Raw genomic sequence first — 18,171 nt, 5'->3', positions numbered from 1 at the left:
GTCTCGCCATTGGTTGGCTGCCTCTCTACCCACAATGCTTCCCTCCCTCCCCCCCACCCCCCTCTCTCTCCTCTCTCTCTCTCTCTCTCTCTCTCTCTCTCTCTCTCTCTCTCTCTCATCCCTTCCCCACCCTTTCTTTCTCTCCATCTCTCCCTCCCCTCCCTTCTTCTCTCTCTCTTTCTCCCCATCATTCTGGATCACACACTTTACTGTACTTCTTTCTTTCTTTCTATCTCTCTCTTTCTTTCACTCCCTCTCTCTCTCTCTCTCTCTCTCTCTCTCTCTCTCTCTCTCTCTCTCTCTCTCTCTCTCTCTGAGGACAATGACTTGTGTGTCAGCTGCTGAATGACTCTAACCATGCAGAATAGGAGATGATCATACCTCAATTAGATACACTCTCTCTCTCTCTCTCTCTCTCTCTCTCTCTCTCTCTCTCTCTCTCTCTCTCTCTCTCTATGCCTGTCTATATGTGTGCAGTCAATGCCAATCAATTAGTCTATCCATCTATCTATCTAGCACTATTTACTGTGTATCTATTTACATATCTATCTATTGTACTGAGGTCGTAGTTGTGTCAACAGACTTTGTCCAAAGCAGGTCTGATGACTTGTGATACTGTTTGGGTCATATTGCATGCAGGTGGTGTTCTGTGTGTGTGTACAGTACTGCAGTTTTCGTTCCCAAATCGCTAGGCGTGTCCTCGTGCCCCTTCATGACATCACTCCCGCCCCCGGCATAAATCCCTCCCCGGTGAGGCTGCAGCGCGAGGCTGTCCGGAATCCGCAACAGGGACAGTTTGTTACCGCGTGCCAAGTTGCAAGCATCACTGCACACCAGAAACATTCTGATACGCTCGCTTACATAGATTCGCGCGCGCGTGCACATACGCTAGGGTAGCCTTATCTCAAACCGACGGACCGCTCGCTCACACACAACCATTTTCTCACTCTCTCTTTGGACAGGACACGGACGGACGGTGAAGATGTCTGCTAACGGGGCCGGTGATCTGCTGCAAATCCAGCTCGGGCTCATTAACGGCGGAGGGAAATATCTAACAGCGGAGACGTTTGGTTTTAAAATCAACGCCTCTGCCACGAGCCTCAAGAAGAAGCAGATTTGGACGCTCGAGCAGACTGGAGAGGACGGCAACGCTGTCTTCCTCCGGTCCCACCTGGGTCGGTACCTAGCAACAGACAAAGACGGGAACGTAACCGGCGAATGTGAGGCGCGCGGCCCAGACTGTCGTTTTGTCATCATCGCGCACGACGACGGGCGGTGGTCCCTGCAGTCCGAGCCGCACGGGCGCTACCTGGGCGGCAGCGAGGACCGGATCACCTGCTTTGCTCAGACGGTAACATCTGCAGAGATATGGAGCGTGCACCTGGCCATGCACCCCCAGGTCAACCTGTACAGCCTTGCGCGCAAACGGTACGCCCATCTTAGTGTGGCGGGCGAGCGCGAGGAAATGGCCATAGACCGCGACGTCCCGTGGGGGGTGGATTCCTTGGTAACCCTCGTGTACCGGGACCAGCGCTACCACCTGGAGACCTCTGATAACCGGTTCCTCCGTAACGACGGCAGCCTGGTCGGTAAACCGGACAAAGACACCGGTTACATGTTGGAGTTTCGCTCGGGAAAAGTGGCTTTTCGGGACTGTAACGGCCGGTACCTTGCGCCTTCCGGGCCCACTGGTACCATGAAGTCCGGTAAGAGCGCACGGGTTGGAAAGGACGAGCTGTTCGCCCTGGAGCGCAGCCACGCGCAGGTCGTGCTCACCGTGGGGAACGAGAAGAACGTCTCCACGAGACAGGGTAAGGCTCTCAGAGTTAAACAAAATGAATGTCTTGTCATGGTCTTCTGAAAAGTTGGTTAAACTGGTGACGTTATCACAGCTGAAGCAGAGCAGTCGGCGGCACAGGGGATTAGTGTGTGTGTCTATGAGAGAGTGTGTGTCTGTGTGTGAGTTTGTGTATTAGCTGCTCAGACTGGGTCAGATTAGAGACTCCCTCTCTCTTTTCTTCTTCCACAGATTGATGACTTGTCCCCCCCTCTTCCCCCCCTCCTCCCACCCTGCAGCATGTGGTTCTCATCAGCTCCCTCCCTCCCTCTCTCTCTCCCCTCTCCTCCCTCCCTCCTTTTTCTCATTCTCTGTTTCCCCTCAGTCTCACTATGTCCCCTTCTCTCTTTCTCACTTTGTTGTATCTCCTTCTCCCCTTCTCTAGTTCTCTCTCTCTCTCTCTCTCTCTCTCTCTCTCTCTCTCTCTCTCTCTCTCTCTCTCTCTCTCTCTCTCTCTCTCTCTCTCTCTCTCTCTCTCTGTTTGTGCCCCCCCATGTGCTGAACATTTCTCAGCAGAAATTCTATCTTTCTGTTGTGGCCAGTCCCTGTTAAATGTCTGTGTGGGTATGCGTCTACTTTTCAGTGTGTGTGAAGGAGAGGGTAAAAATAACATACTGCAGCTAATTTCAGAGAATGCTGTTCAAATGAGACACCAGACAGGGTAGAGAGAGAAAAAGAGAGAGCGAGAGGGCAAAGAAAGCTAGATAGAGATAGTAGATAGAGAGATAGATAGATAGAAAGACAGAGATAGAGAGACAGAATGAGAGGGTGAAAGATACAAAAGGGGTAGAGGGGATAGAGGGGTCGGTCTGGAACATTTCAATGGTCTAGAACTCTGCAATGTTCTGGAACACTGCACTGTTCTAGAACCCTGAAGAGAGGAGAGGGAAGAGGGGATGAGAGGAGCAGAGAGACAGAGATGCAGGAACAGATAGACGGAGACAGACTGAGGAAACTGGAGAAGAGGAGAGATAGAGGACAAAGGGTGAGGGGGGGGGGCGGAGACCCACTTTAGAGGAAGTGTGGCTTTTAGACCAGGACTGATCTGTGTGTGTGTGTATATGTGTGTGTGTGTGTAGCTCCTCTGAGGACCATATCTCTTGTCATTAACTGAGTGCATTATCTGCCACTTTTCCCCTATACATCAAAGACATTAGTGATGCACAGGACACCCACACACACACTAGTTAACCCTTCACATGGTGTAGACTAGAGGATGTTTTCTCCATCTGATTACGTTCGATTATCACATCCTTTGATCCAATATTCTCCTCTGTTTTATGGTAACTTTAGTCTAAATCAGCTCACGTCAAATCTAGTCAAATTCAATAGCTTTAATGTCTTCATAACATAATTTTATAGCAGGATGTTTGTAGATCAGTATACTAACAAGCCCATCCCACTTGTCAGGCATGGACCTCTCTGCCAATCAGGATGAGGAAGGAGACCAGGAAGTGTTCCAGCTGGAGATGAGTCGTGAAAACAGGAAGTGTGCGTTCCGGACGGCTGCAGGGAAGTACTGGACCCTGACAGCTACTGGAGGACTGCAGTGCACTGCCTCCACCAAGTGAGACACACACACACACAGAGATACACACACACGCACAGACACACACAGACACACACACAGATACATACACACACACACAGAGATACACACACACATACACACACACACATACACACACATACAGATACATTCTCTCTTTCTCTCTCCCTGTCCTTCAGGTCTGCTAACAGTCATTTTGATCTGGAGTGGAGAGAGGGGCGTGTCTCTCTGAGGGCAGCCAATGGGAAGTTCATCAGCGCCAAGAAGAACGGTCAGCTGGCCGCTACTGTGGATAATGCAGGTCAGCGCGGTTGCCACGGATACCGGCCCGAAAATCTTTTTTTGTTTTGTTTTTATAGTAATTTTTTTATTGTTATTGTTGCTTTTGTTGGATGTCAACAGATCCTTTTGGAAGGGATGTAAGACAAAAGACAATCCCTTTGTGTGTGTGTGTCCTCTCCAGGGGACGCAGAACAGTTCCTGATGAAGCTGATAAACCGTCCAATCATTGTCCTCCGCGGAGAGCACGGCTTCATTGGGTGCCGCAAGGTTGGCATGGCAACGCTGGATTCTAACCGCGCCTCCTACGACGTCTTCCAGCTGGAGTTCCACAACGGAGCCTACGCCCTGAAAGGTGTGTGTGTGTATGTCACCTCTGGGTGAGTGTGTGGGTGTGTGTTATGCTCAGTGCGCATGCTCCCATAAACACCACCTGTGTGTGTTCTATGCTATGTTGCACTGTATTCCTTAATGTCTACTAAGTCCACGCTAGGAAAATGTCGTCTTCATGATGTATTTGCAAACTGGACCGATAGTCACCTCTCATTGGTCCATTCCCAGTACTCACCTCTCATTGGTCCATTCCCAGTACTCACCTCTCATTGGTCCATTCCCAGTACTCACCTCTCATTGGTCCATTCCCAGTACTCACCTCTCATTGGTCCATTCCCAGTACTCACCTCTCATTGGTCCATTCCCAGTACTCACCTCTCATTGGTCCATTCCCAGTACTCACCTCTCATTGGTCCATTCCCAGTACTCACCTCTCATTGGTTGGTTCCAGACTCCCAGGGGAAGTATTGGTGTGTTGGAGAGGAAGCTGCCGTGGTGTCCAGCAGTGCCACGCCCATCCACTTCCTGTTTGAGTTCTGCGACTACAACAAGATGGCGGTGCGCGCGGCTGGGGGGCGCTACCTGAGGGGCGACCACGCCGGCGTCCTGAAGGCCAACGCCGACACACTGGAGAGCGCCACCCTGTGGGAGTACTGAGCTACTGCAGCCAGGAGCCAGACACAGGGTGTCTGTGTGTGTCCGTGTGTGTGTGTGTGACTGTGTGTGTGTGTCTGTGTGTGTGTGTGTGTGTTGAAAAGCGAAAGAGATTCTAAATGTGTTCCAGAAACTGGATGTGTCTTTTGGGTGTCTGGAATTGTTATTGGAATCCTTTAATTGGGAAACTGGGTTCCTACCTTTTGTAATACTGGAGTAACGCCTAAATGGCTCCCCCTTATCATACTGGTGCAACGTGATAATGTGTCCCCAGTCCCCTTGCTTTGTTACTGTGTCATCTCAGTGTTGAAAACTGGAAATCATTTGAACTGGAGACGTCTGTCTAGGACTTGGGGGTTAGTTTAGGGTCCGGGTTAGGGACTAGGACAGGACTAGGTTAGGGTCTGGGTTAGGACAGACAGGATTAGAGTTGGTTGTTTCTGGCTAACTGTCGTTCATCATCTCCTCTCAATGGGAGTTAGAACTGGATAATCTGGCCCTCAAAGATGGAGGCCTTTCATGGTGTTTGCTGAGATTACAGATTAAGCTTTAGGATTAGACGACAGATCGTATGAGCAGAGAGACTCTGGGTCTGACAGCCAGGAGGTTGAAAGAAGCCTCACTTGTGTGTTGGTGGAAATGGGACCAGGTCAGTCAAGGTGCTGAGTGGTGGAAATGGGACCAGGTCAGTCAAGGTGCTGAGTGGTGGAAATGGGACCAGGTCAGTCAAGGTGCTGAGTGGTGGAAATGGGACCAGGTCAGTCAAGGTGCTGAGTGGTGGAAATGGGACCAGGTCTCCACAGAGACAGAGGAGCAGGTTTAACCCAGTTCCCAGTCTGTTCTCTGTTCCCTCTCCTAGCTCCCTTTCCTAGCTCCCTTCACTTGTCTCCTATGCATGTGTGTTTGGGGGGTGGAGGAAGCATGGACAGAAGAAAGGGAGGAGGGGAGGGAAGTGTAGAGGGAGGGTGTGAGGGAGGTAGGAAGGAAGGAAGGAAGGAAGGAAAAACATGGACGTGATCCAGTTAGGTTGAGTGTGTCTGCATCTGGCCCAGTTAGGTCACGAGTGTGTCAGAGCCATCATACTTGCACACACGTATACATGATGACACACTCTGAAACTGTCTTGTCATGCACTTCATCTCTCTTTCTCACTTCAGAAAAGGCTTTATTGACATGAAATACAATTGTAAATGTTGCCAAATCAACTATTTCTCCCCCCCCCCCTCTCTCTTTCTCTGTCTCCCCCCCTCTTTCTCTCTCCCCCCCTCTCTCTCTTTCTCTGTCTCCCCCTCTTTCTCTGTCTCCCCCCCTCTCTCTTTCTCTGTCTCCCCCCCTCTCTCTCTCTTTCTCTGTCTCCCCCCCTCTCTCTGTCATTCTGAGGTCACAGTGCAGTAGTTTGGGGACAGACTAGAGTTCTAGAATGTAGGATTGGTGTGCCTGTGGGATCCTGTCCATGATGACAAGCACATTTTTGTAGAGATGAAACTTTTAGGTGTAGTCCAAGACCGAGGGCTCCTATTGGTCCTCCATGTGCACTAAGGGGAAATGTTATTGGTTCAGGCTGTGCCTTGTTTGGAATAGAATGAATTATGTGTTTTAATGATTCCATGCATATTTAAAAGATTGTTTTGTTACACTTCAACTTTAAGAAGTCAACAGATTTCTTTAGCCAATCAGCAGATAGTTCAACTATGAGAGAATTGTAGCCTGGGAGATAAATCATTGAGATCCAGTTTCTGTGTATGTGTCTGAACATCTTTTGAGGGGCAAACAAATAAAAGCAAACTATGTTACAGTTAAAAAGAGGATTTGGAACTGAATCCATTCAGTCCAAAACTCCAAATAAAGTTTTGTCTGTTGACAGTGGAAAATGAAAAGCTTTTCTATTTTATTTGTCCTGCTGTAGCTAGATCTTGATTGACGGCAGCAGCTGACCAGTCCTGCTGCTTCTTGATGTTGCTGTGCCAACCGTCAGTTCACCACTAGCCAGCTGTACATCGCTGACTCACACAGTCACACAAACGCACAATTCTCTCTCGACTAAATCTTATCTTAAATCTTTTTCTCTTATTGAAAAAAGTTTTTACAAAATAAATTCAAAAATAACTTTTAAAACGTTAGAGAAAACTAAATCTAAGAAAGTTTTATAAAAAAGGTTTGGATTTTTCTTTTGAAGACTTGATAACTCTACTGTACTCTATTATACTCTGCTGAAAAAATTATTTCGAAAAAAGTTTTGAAAGGCATAGACAATACAGACAGACAGAAACACGAGGAGGGGAGAGGAGGGGACTCAGTCTAGAGGGGAATATCTCTGGGTCGACAGTACAGAACAGCATCAGGTCAACATAACCCAATATACTGGGGCTGGAAGAAAGTCTTAGAAAGCACATGATATGAACACTCTCTCTCTCTCTCAAACACACTCTCATACACACACACACACTCCCGGGGTTGGTCTGTCTAACAGACGTCTATTCATGGTCTGTGGCTGGTCTCCGCCAGCAACAGGGTTGCCATAGGAACAACAGCTGGATAATACCAGGGTTTGGGTTTGTGGTGGTGGTGGGTGGGGTTGAAAGGAATACACACACAGACATGCAGACACACACACTTACATAGACATACAGAAACATTTCACACACATACACACAGCTGCATGCACACACATTCAAACTCTAAAAGTCAAATAGACACACAATCAAACACACGCACACACATGAATTAGACGCTTGTGAATCGGGACCTTTGTGATGGGAGGAACATGTGATGTGAAATGATTAAAGGGTCTTCAAATGTGGTCACACACACATACACAGACATTAAGACCTAGACAGTATTAATCAAAGATAAGCAGATAAGAAAGGATCAAGTCAAACAGGACTCCTGACAGAAACAAAAGATGTGTGTGTGTGTGTGGTGTTAGTGAGTATGTGTGTGAGTGTGTGTGTGGTGTTAGTGAGTGTGTGTGTGAGTGTGTGTGTGGTGTTAGTGAGTGTGTGTGTGAGTGTGTGTGTGGTGTTAGTGAGTGTATGTGTGAGTGTGTGTGTGGTGTTAGTGAGTGTGTGTGGTGCATGTGTGTGTGAATGTGTGTGTGTGTGTGGTGTGGTGTGTGTGTTTGTGAGTGTGTGGTGTGTGGGGTGTGTTAATGTGTGCCAGATGACTGAGGCAGGCTGATAACTGTCATGCCGAAAAGCAGTTAGAACACAGAAGAAGCTGGAGAGAGAGACATAGAGAGAGAGAGAGAGAGAGAGAGAGAGAGAGAGGGAGAGAGAGAGAGAGAGGGAGAGAGAGAGAGGGAGAGAGGGAGAGAGAGAGAGATGTAGAGGCAGTGTAGAGGGTGTGTGAGGAAAACAGTGATCTGTGTGTATGTGACCCTGGGAAAGTGGGGCAGCAGATTTATTTTGGCAGGAGGCTGTGCGTGTGTGAGAGAGAGTGTGTGTGTGTGTGTGTGTGCATGCATGCAAGTGTGTGTGGGTCCTCTCCAAAGAGTTTGACTGACTAACAGAAAGAAAGAGAACATGAAAGAGAGAGAGAGACTGAGAGAGAGAGAGAATGGAACAGAGACAGAAAGAAGTGAGGGGGAAGAAAGGAGAAAGAAAGGATGAGAGAAAAAGAGGATGAGAGAAAGGGAGGGTGAGGAAGTAGGCCAGGTTATGTAACCCTGCCCACTAACACGGCACCAGAGGAGGGTGGAGGGAGGGAGGGAGGGTGAGGGGTTGGGAGAGATGGAAAGAGGAGAGGGTGAGGGATGGATAGAGGGATGGAGGGTGGGAGATATGGAAAAGGGAGAGGGTGAGGGAGGAGGGAGAGATGAGAGTTAAAAAAAAGAGGAACAGACAAAATGTGGCTGAAAATGTTGTGGAATGTTCACCTCAGAGGCCAACTGGATATGACATCATCAGGGAGAGAACAGGGTTGGGCGGTGGAGAACGAGAGAGAAAGAGAGGGGGGGAGGGATAGAGAGAGAAAGGGAGGGGAGGAAAGGGAGAGAGAGGGAGTGGAGGAAAGGGAGAGAGACGGAGAGAAAGGGAGGGGAGGAAAGGGAAAGAGAGAGAAAGAGGAGGGGGGGGAATAAAGTGAAAGATAGTGTTGTTAGGAGCTCTGTGCTCCTCTGCTGCCCCCTGGTGGCCAGTATGACCTTCACCACCAGGTGCAGTTTACCAGCCAATCAGGAGAGGGGAGGACAGGACAGGAGGATTGTTGTGGATGTTTTTGTTGCTGCTGTTATTGTCTCCCATCTGAATCGTGATTGAGGTGTGAAACGTTGTACCTTTCTCTTTCTCTGTCTGTGCCTCTCTTTTTCTCCTTCAATGACTCCTGCCTTATCTCTCTCTCTCTTTCCCCTCCCTCCCTCCCTCCCTCTCTTTTTCTCCTTCACTGACTCCTGCCTTATATCTCTCTCCTCCCCTCCCTCCCTCCCTCTCTCTCTCTCTCTCTCTCTCTCTCTCCCTCCCTCCCCTCCCCTCCCCTCCCCTCCCCTCCCTCCCTCTCTCTCTCTCTCTCTCTCTCTCTATCTCTCTCTCTCTCCTCCCTCCCTCTTTCCCTTTCTTTGACAAACAGGAAAGCTCTTGACCTTCAAGTAAAAAGCAATGAAGGGAGAGAAAGAGAGAATGGCCAAACACACACACACATGCACATACTTATGCACACACCCTCACACACACATACTCAAGAGACAAAGAGAGACCGAGACAGATTGCCGTCCCCTCCAGAGTTCCAGGCCCGGCCTCCAAAGACCCCCAGCTGGAGTATCCAGCTGCCCCAAGATCAGCCTCCCTGTCTGGGGTCAGTCCAAGCCGCTGCTCCCCTGACCCAGATGGCTATGGAGGAGATGACCCGTGCTGATATGCAAAGAGCACAGCAATGAGAAGGACAGAGAGATAATGAGTGTGTGTGTGCACGTGCATGTGCCTGTGTGCGTATGCGTGTGTCATGGTTCCTCCTCATCCAACATGGGTGTGGGCCTCTGACAAGCTGGAGTGTCTGGACCTCTGTTGACACAATCAGGTCAACATGGATCTGTTATCACATCATGTGTGTGTGTGTCTGCATGTGTGTGCGTGTCTGCATGTGTGTGTGTGTGCGTGTCCTCCCACACCTAGTTTTGTGTTTCTGGTCTTCCCAAGAAACCAGAAGCCTAATTACCATGGAACATCCTTCACTGGTGTGTGTATGTATGTGTGTGTGTGTCCTGTACATCCTAGAGAACACACTCATCATAGAGGGTACATCCCTTGTTGACCTTTCTCTGACAGGTCTGGTACACATTCAGCCCTCTTATTAAACAGTCTCCTCTCACTAACCTGTCTCTCCTCTCACTAACCTGTTCCCGTTCTTTGCAATGGAATGATCTAAAATGAATTCTCATCTGATATATTGCATTCAATTCTACTTACACAATGGCCGTCTAAATACTACATTTCCATCATAAACTTGGAGAGTGGGGGTTACTGCAAATTGCCACACCTCCAGTTTTGGAGACACGTGCGTTTGGTTCCTGTGGTTTACTCTATCTCTCTTTCTCTCTTTCTGATACTGTACTGGGGTGGGAGGAGTCGACCTGGGTAGCTATAAATTCAGGAAGCCCGAACACACCAACGATATCATCCACCTGTTGCACGAGAGGACCAGAGACGTCACCGTCTTGCGTCCTCAACAGAGAGCAGTCCAAGTGATATTTAACAGGCTGGTTAAACAACTTTGCTAACTTTAAACATCTATAACAGACAGAGCCGTTTTATTTTCTTCAGTATTTTCTTCACGTCACGGTGATGTCTCTGGCGGTGTGCGGGAGCAGCACTGTCCGGTTGGTGTTCCTCGGGGCGGCAGGGGTCGGAAAGACCTCGCTCATCCTTCGGTTCCTGCATGACCGCTTCGAGCACAAATACACCCGCACGGTAGAGGAACTGCACGCGCTGGAGTACGACACCGGGGCTGGGAAAGTGCGCCTCGAGATTCTGGACACTAGCGGCAGCTACTCCTTCCCTGCTATGCGCGAGCTTTGTATCCGCCACAGTGACGCTTTTGTGTTAGTTTACGCAGTGGACGATCCCGGGTCGCTTGAGGAGGTGCGGAGGCTCCGCGAGGAGATCTTGGAACTGAAAGGCGGCAAGTGCAGCACGCCCATCACCGTGGTTGGCAACAAGGCGGATCTGATGGAGTGCGAGGGGCGCGCGCTACCAACAGCGGAAATCATGGCTATGGTTGAGCTGGAGTGGAACGCGAGCTTCGTAGAGGCTTCCGCGCGCACCGGGGAGAATGCGGTCGGGGTGTTCCGTGCTCTGTTGCAGCAGGTGAACCTACCGTCACAACTGAGCCCCGCGTTGCGCAGGCGACGAGAGACTGTACCCCGCGAGAGCCCTAAAAAGAGACCTCCTCTGAAAAAGAACAACAGCTGTATCCTCTCCTAATGTCTCTCTGTCTCTCCCTCTGTCTCTCTCTCCCTCTCCCTCTCTCAGAGCAGCTGGTTTGCTCATGTACAGGTTCTTCCTCCCTCTATTCAAACCCTGTGTCAGAATTCATTTTTTATTTAATTTTTATGTATGTAAAGAGAGGAGCAGCCAAACTGAGGTGTCCGCTTGACACGCAGGGAATTCTGGGTAGTGTAGTAAAATAAAATGGGGGGGGGGATTTGAACTATTCCTCTGGTTCTCTCTCATGGTATTAGTCGAACAGTGTTGGTTTATGTGTTTTAATTATGAATAAATCAAGAATAGATCAAGTTGATCATAAGGTTGTTCGGTTCTTGTCATTGCACCGGTCCCTGCAACGTGGAGTTGGGAGACAGCTCAGCTTCTAGAACAGTAGAACCTTCTAGAAAAGAAGGACTTGATACCTTTCAGGTCAGTACAGTTCCACATACAATAATTTTCGGGGAGAACTATTTAGGGTTCTAAAACTCACCAAAGTATAGGGCCTAGTTAGACGTCAAGGTACTAGTTAGGCCAGTCAGACAAAGTTGTGGTCCCAGATAGCAGTGTTGACTGATGGGCTGGATTGATTGCCGGATATTAGAGAATGTTATATGAAGGCCATGACCTTTGTATGTTGACACAAAGGAGAGGAGAGACAGCACTGCCCAGCTGGCTTACATCACAGACTGATAAGTACATGAATATCTGCCCCCATATACATATGCACACACATCCACACACACACATCCACACAACCACATCCACACACATATCCACACAATCACATCCACACACATATCCACAAAATCACATCCACACACACATCCACACAATCACATCCACACACATATCCACACATCCACACACACACATCCACACACACATATCCACACAACCACATACACACACATATTCACACAATCACATCCACACACATATCCACACATCCACACACACATCCACACACACATATCCACACAACCACATACACACACATATTCACACAATCACATCCACACACATATCCACACATCCACACACACATATCCACACAATCACATCCACACACACACATCCACACAATCACATCCACACACACACATCCACACACACACATCCACACAACCACATACACACACATATCCACACACCTGCACACACACACCCTTCTGTCAGTCGTGAGCATGTTAGTGAGCATCAAAATAACCCCAGGCTCTTCTGTTATTATGAAACAGGATTATTATGATAATCTCATGGCAATGAATGTGCTAATGACATAAAAGGGATATAAATATCCAGGAAAACACCAACAGACAAAACCTCCAGTCCTCCACCTCTTCCTCTCATCCGGTTCTACTCTCATCCCACTTTCTGCTCTATAATTAACCTGGAACTACCAAACGATGCTTAAAAATACACCACAGGCAGGGAGAGAGAGAAAGAGAGAGGGGGGAGAGAGAGAGCAAAGAGACAACATGAATGGGGTTCATTGGTAGTTTATGAATTGGTAATTCAGAGCTGACAGAGAAAAAAGTCTAAGGAGGAGTGGAGGGGGGAGGAGATGGGGGGGGGAGTGGAGGGGGGGAGGAGATGGGAGGTGGAGGAGATGGGGGGTGGCGGTCGTGAGATGGTGAATAGGCAAGGGATCGAAAAACCAACGATCCAGTAACAATGGCCATATAGGCACACACACAAACACACACAAACATAAAGCTGAAATCTTGACTCACTGATAAACTAAGGCGTGTGCTCTCACGTGTGTTTCAGTGCACGTGCTCACACACTGCACACACACACAAATGAAACTGCAGTTTATTGTTATTTTATCCTTATAGTATTTCACTATGTTGTCAGATGCTGTGCATGTAGATTGCCAAGATTATTTTTGTCAACAAAACGTCATGACTCACTGAGACACACGTAGACCTGACAAACGTACCAAACCAACTGAGGGAAACTGTCACTGGACCTTTGGGTATTCACAGCGTCAGACGCAAACAAGGGTTGACCTCCGCAAGCAACACGTTCTGCAGAAAAACAACCTCTGCTGTTTAGTTGTTTCTTCCCACACACGTGTGTGTGGGTCTGAGTGTGTGTTTGTGTGTGCGTGAATGTGTGTGTGTGTGTAGGGGAGACTGGGAGCTGATAACAGACTGAAGGGCAGCCAGAGGCTAAAGACCCAGATATCTAATGTGTGCTTATGAGTGCTTAAAGTTCCCTATCTCTCTTCTCTCCCTAACCCTCTCTCTTCTTCATCATCTACACTTTATTATTTTCTCCATTTCTATCTTTGCTAACCCACCCCTCTCCGCATGTGTAGGATATTCTAAAACTAATAATAAAACATATAAGAAACAAAATTCAATATACAAATAAGAGATTAAGCGCTACGTCACACGTAACATTGTTAAACATGGCTTAAGTGTTGCTGATGAAAGTTCAGGGAAAGTGCTTTTTTTATTTATTATTACCACCATGTTTTTCTCCGGTGCGCAGCATGTAATTGAAAAACTCAAATTCCCAAAATGCATTTGTTTGGGGAAATTGCAGGAGGATTATACACCAATCACCTACGCATATCTGGCCTTCCCGGTTTGGGATTGGCTGCATTTTGGCATATCCTCCCAGGGTGCTTTGCTTCTCTGGCTGGGAATTCAAATCGCGAGCACCAATCAGAAGCGCTCCTAACGAACAGAGCAGCATTTAAACTTGTACCAGTCACAGTTGTAGAAGGACGAGCAAATAGCAGCGGGGAAGTGATTCGGTGTATTTTTTAGTGCTGTTTTTGACTGTATTTTTGTCAAAACATCTGAATCTTGAACCTTTAAACTTGAATCTTTTTTTAGCATTCAGATTGACAGCTTTTGCACCTGTGGATATTTAGTTTTTATTTGAATTCCGTGAATGTGGAAGATTACGCTAAAGCTAGTTAGCTACTTAGTACAGCGAATCTCTATAACCTGTTAAGTAATTTAACTTTCCATCATAGTGTTTTATACGTGGTAGATTAGTATTCATTGACGTTGTGAAGCACTCTACTACTTCAAAATGAGTGCAGGAATAGCAAAACCGGCGAATCCGTCGACACACGTCGACCCCAAATCTGCACCTCTCAAAGAAATTCCAGATATTCTAGTGGATCCGCGGACTATGAAAAGGTACATGAGGGGAAGATTTTTAGGGAAGGGAGGGTTTGCAAAATGCTACGAAATAACAGATCTGGACACAAAAGAAGTTTTCGCAGGGAAAGTCGTTCCGAAATCTATGATTCTCAAGCCACACCAGAGAGAAAAGATGAGCTCAGAAATCGCTATTCACAAGAGCCTCGATGACCCGCATATCGTGGGTTTCCACGGCTTCTTTGAGGACGACGACTTCGTTTTCGTTGTGTTGGAAATCTGTAGACGGAGGGTAAGTACATCTGTTGGGTACTTCGACGTAGCTAGCAAACATGCAAGCTATGCTAACGTTATCTAGCTAGTAACATCACTAAACTTCCTATCGTGGTGAGTGATAGTTGTGGGAGGCCAACGGTCGAGTCGAGCGAAGATTCATATTGCAAGCGAACTTGTTCCAGCAATCTGAAAACCATGATCGTCTGTCTAACAGGGTGTTTTGATGAAAATATATTTCCCTAGTCATTATGATTGCCATCGCTGAAATGTCAAAAATATGGAACTTCATGTTGTATCCTCCCATATTTAAGTTGAAATCTTCAGGTTCAGCCTAGTCAAGCGTCATGGCGACAACTTCTGGGCACCGCTAGCGACCTCTAGCATGTGTATTCATCTCAACTTGCGTGTTGGATGTGACGGAGTAATAACTGTTTTGAATCACCTTTAAAAAAACAATAAATGTATTTTTGTCGCAGTCCCTGTTGGAACTGCACAAACGAAGGAAGGCGGTGACGGAACCGGAGGCCCGGTATTACATGTTGCAGCTGCTGAAGGGCTGCCAGTACCTGCACAACAACAGGGTCATCCACCGTGACCTGAAACTGGGCAACATCTTCCTCAATGACGACATGGTAGTCAAGATAGGTATGACACACACACTGCCAGCCAGAACACACACACATGCCTAACAGGATAAATGGAACACACACCTTTTCAAAACTAACACCTGCTGTCTTTTAATGAACTTCTCCCTCCATCTCTCCTCCAGGGGACTTCGGCCTGGCCACTAAGATAGAGTTTGACGGAGAGCGTAAGAAGACTCTGTGTGGGACTCCTAACTACATCGCTCCAGAGGTGCTGTGTAAGACGGGCCACAGCTTCGAGGTCGATGTCTGGTCCCTGGGGTGCATCCTGTAAGTGGAGACACACACACACACACACTCTGACTTTCACTCTCTCAAACACACACACTTTCACTCACACACCTACCTAATGCACACTATGCACATCCAGACCGAACATCACAGGTTCTGCTACACATGGTAGTGAAGAGCGGAAGGCTCATGCATTCAGTAACCTCTCTCCCCTCCTCCCCCAGCTACACTCTGCTGGTGGGGAAGCCTCCGTTTGAGACATCCTGCCTGAAGGAGACCTACAACCGCATCAAGAAGAACAACTACACTATTCCCTGGGTGAGAACACGCTCCAGACTCAACACTTCAGCCTCTTTAGTGATCCTCTGTTCGATTCATTAATGTCTCTTCCTTCACCCCCTTACTCACCCTTCCATCTCCACTTTCCTTGCTCCCTTTTCGTCTCCCTCTTACCCTTTCCCTCCCTCCTTCCTTCTTCTGTTCCTCCCCCCCCCCCCCCCCCTCCAGCACATCAACCCGGTGGCATCCTCCCTGATCAAGCGCATGCTGCACGCTGAGCCCACCCAGCGGCCCACCGTGGCAGAGCTCCAGGCGGACGAATTCTTCACGGGGGGCTACGTGCCCCTGCGGCTGCCCACCACCTGCCTCACCGTGCCCCCACGCTTCTCCATCGCCCCGTCCTCCCTGGAGGCCGGCCTGCGCAGGCCGCTCACAGCCGTCAACAGCAAAGGTGGGGAGGAGGGGGCGTGACAGGGTGGTCTGGGGGGAGGGATGGAGATGGGTGAGATTTTTCCTGTCCCATTGGTCACATCTGACCAATCACATTCTCTCTCTCTCTCTCTCCAGGAGGAACTGAGAAGGTGGAGCAGAAGGAAGAGCCTCTGCAAAGGTGAGACACACACATAGAACAACCCACATGGTCTTCAAGTGTAATCTGATTGAATAAGAACTGGATGAATGCTTGGATACCACATTCATCTCCAGTTACAGCAGTGGCACAACACTTTTACTTCTAAACAAACAAGCTTTACTGAAGTTAATGCGTGTGTGTGTTCCAGAGAGGTCCCAGAGCCCACCAGCTGTCACCTGAGCGACATGCTACAGCAGCTCACCAGCGTCAACGCCTCCAAGCCGTCCGACAGGGTGCTCGTCCGCCAGGGTGAGGACGGCACGCCCACTGACGCGCAATAAACGCACCTGCTGCACACACACTTCTGAGAATCTGTACATATTGTGGTTGAGGAGATGGTTGTTGTTCTTGTGCGCTCCTGTCTGACTTGGGGTGTTTGTGTTCAGAGGAGGCTGAGGACCCAGCCTGCATCCCCATATTCTGGATCAGCAAGTGGGTCGACTACTCTGACAAATACGGCCTGGGTAGGAGAGGACATCCACTTCTGCTTTTTCTCCCTTTCCACCCTCCCTCGTCCTAGTAAATGATGCTGAGATTGGAAGTTATTAGAAGAATGAATGAGGTGGGAGTTGTGTGCCTGTGTTTGAGCTGTGTTCTTACCTTTATTTTTAGGCTACCAGCTGTGCGACAACAGCGTGGGCGTGTTGTTTAACGACTGCACGCGTCTGATCATGTACGCGGACGGCGACAGCCTGCAGTACATCGACAAGACGGCTGCTGAGAGCTACGTTAGCGTGCGCTCCTACCCACCCACACTCACCAAGAAGGTTAGCATTAGCATTGCTAGAGGAAGCCTAAGGCTGCTGCTAATTTTTTATAATGTATATTATCGAAATAAAAAATTGTATAGCTCATCCTTTTCTGTAACGACTAAATCCCCCCCAGATCACGCTGCTGAAGTACTTCCGTAACTACATGAGCGAGCACCTGGTGAAGGCGGGGGCCAACGTGGTGCGCCGTGACGGGGACGAGCTGGCACGCCTGCCCTACCTCAGCCACTGGTTCAGGACCAAGAGCGCCATCGTGCTGCACCTCACCAACGGCACCGTGCAGATCAACTTCTTCCAGGTGCCTCGCTCGCTCCCTCTCACTGTTTTATTTGTCTCATCACACACACTCCCCCCCCCCCCCCCCCCCCTCTCTCTCGACCACCTTCTTTTGAACGTGTGGACCCGAAAACACTGATGTACCACACGCATACACTTCAATCTAACACAAACACTCATCAGCCTTTTAGCTCAGTAGTTCCTGATTCCAAACTCCATGTTGTGCCCCTCCTCCCTCCAGGACCACACCAAGCTGATCATGTGTCCTCTGATGGGGGCGGTGACCTACATCGATGAGAAGAGGGAGTTCCACACATACAGGATGTCTCTGCTGGAGGAGTTTGGCTGCTGCAAGGAGCTGGCCAGCCGCATGCGCTACGCCAAACTGATGCTGGAGAAACTGCTGGCCGGGAAGTCCACTTCCTCCTCCTCCGCACGCTAGAGCCAATCACAGCACTCGCAGCCCCCAGCCGGCCTATCGTGGTGAGGGGAGGGGGGAATGGGCACTCCCCTCAACCAATCACTACCTCACTTCCTGCTGTCCGCAGGCCTATCGGACGACTGGGTGTGTGGGGGGGGGGTTGTGATGTCACAAGCCTGTAAATTACGCCAATTTCAAAACAATGTCTTATAGTCAGGAAGTGGGGGTGTAAATGATGATGAATTTACAGTCTGTTTAGAATTGAAGTTTTTTATTACGGTGTGTGGCCTGCTGTTCACCAACTTTGTGGGTTTTGTAAATACTTCTGGGGGTTTCCATGCGTGGGAGGGTGGAGGAGCTGGCCGCCCCTTTATCATGTGACATGCGTGTTCCTCCTGTTCTCACCTGTTGTCTTTATACGTGTTCTACTCTTCTACATGCGTTACACGCTCCCCC

General features: G+C 48.8%; 3 protein-coding genes across 3 annotated transcripts; all 3 read left to right on the top strand.

The window, feature by feature from the left end:
• Window positions 1-762: 762 nt before the first annotated feature.
• On the top strand, window positions 763-4,767 carry LOC134015653 (fascin-like). The gene is made up of 5 exons (XM_062455219.1): window positions 763-1,811; window positions 3,248-3,404; window positions 3,566-3,687; window positions 3,850-4,020; window positions 4,450-4,767. The coding sequence occupies exons 1-5, from the start codon at window positions 983-985 to the stop codon at window positions 4,653-4,655; spliced, it is 1,485 nt and encodes a 494-aa protein (XP_062311203.1). The 5' UTR covers window positions 763-982; the 3' UTR covers window positions 4,656-4,767.
• A 5,433-nt stretch (window positions 4,768-10,200) lies between these two features.
• Window positions 10,201-11,332, top strand: rasd3 (RASD family member 3). The gene has a single exon (XM_062455220.1). The coding sequence runs from the start codon at window positions 10,427-10,429 to the stop codon at window positions 11,063-11,065; it is 639 nt and encodes a 212-aa protein (XP_062311204.1). The 5' UTR covers window positions 10,201-10,426; the 3' UTR covers window positions 11,066-11,332.
• Window positions 11,333-13,725: 2,393 nt separating this feature from the next.
• plk1 (polo-like kinase 1 (Drosophila)) lies at window positions 13,726-18,165 on the top strand. The gene is made up of 11 exons (XM_062455221.1): window positions 13,726-14,479; window positions 14,940-15,108; window positions 15,233-15,377; window positions 15,563-15,656; window positions 15,846-16,068; window positions 16,185-16,227; window positions 16,397-16,497; window positions 16,635-16,712; window positions 16,861-17,015; window positions 17,134-17,316; window positions 17,536-18,165. The coding sequence occupies exons 1-11, from the start codon at window positions 14,117-14,119 to the stop codon at window positions 17,734-17,736; spliced, it is 1,755 nt and encodes a 584-aa protein (XP_062311205.1). The 5' UTR covers window positions 13,726-14,116; the 3' UTR covers window positions 17,737-18,165.
• Window positions 18,166-18,171: the final 6 nt, after the last annotated feature.

This window comes from Osmerus eperlanus, unplaced genomic scaffold (genome assembly GCF_963692335.1).
Source record: "Osmerus eperlanus unplaced genomic scaffold, fOsmEpe2.1 SCAFFOLD_566, whole genome shotgun sequence".
NCBI classification, from domain to species: Eukaryota; Metazoa; Chordata; class Actinopteri; order Osmeriformes; family Osmeridae; genus Osmerus; species Osmerus eperlanus.
The sequence above is the reverse complement of the archived record's forward strand: the minus strand, read 5'-3'. Positions and strand labels throughout refer to the sequence as shown.

Coding starts and splice junctions, on each gene's coding strand:
- LOC134015653 (XM_062455219.1), top strand. CDS start 983: ATGTCTGCTAACGGGGCCGGTGATCTGCTGCAAATCCAGCTCGGGCTC. Junction 1,812..3,247: donor GAACGTCTCCACGAGACAGG/GTAAGGCTCTCA, acceptor CCCACTTGTCAG/GCATGGACCTCTCTGCCAAT. Junction 4,021..4,449: donor CGGAGCCTACGCCCTGAAAG/GTGTGTGTGTGT, acceptor GGTTGGTTCCAG/ACTCCCAGGGGAAGTATTGG.
- rasd3 (XM_062455220.1), top strand. CDS start 10,427: ATGTCTCTGGCGGTGTGCGGGAGCAGCACTGTCCGGTTGGTGTTCCTC.
- plk1 (XM_062455221.1), top strand. CDS start 14,117: ATGAGTGCAGGAATAGCAAAACCGGCGAATCCGTCGACACACGTCGAC. Junction 15,378..15,562: donor TGGTCCCTGGGGTGCATCCT/GTAAGTGGAGAC, acceptor CTCCTCCCCCAG/CTACACTCTGCTGGTGGGGA. Junction 17,317..17,535: donor TGCAGATCAACTTCTTCCAG/GTGCCTCGCTCG, acceptor TCCTCCCTCCAG/GACCACACCAAGCTGATCAT.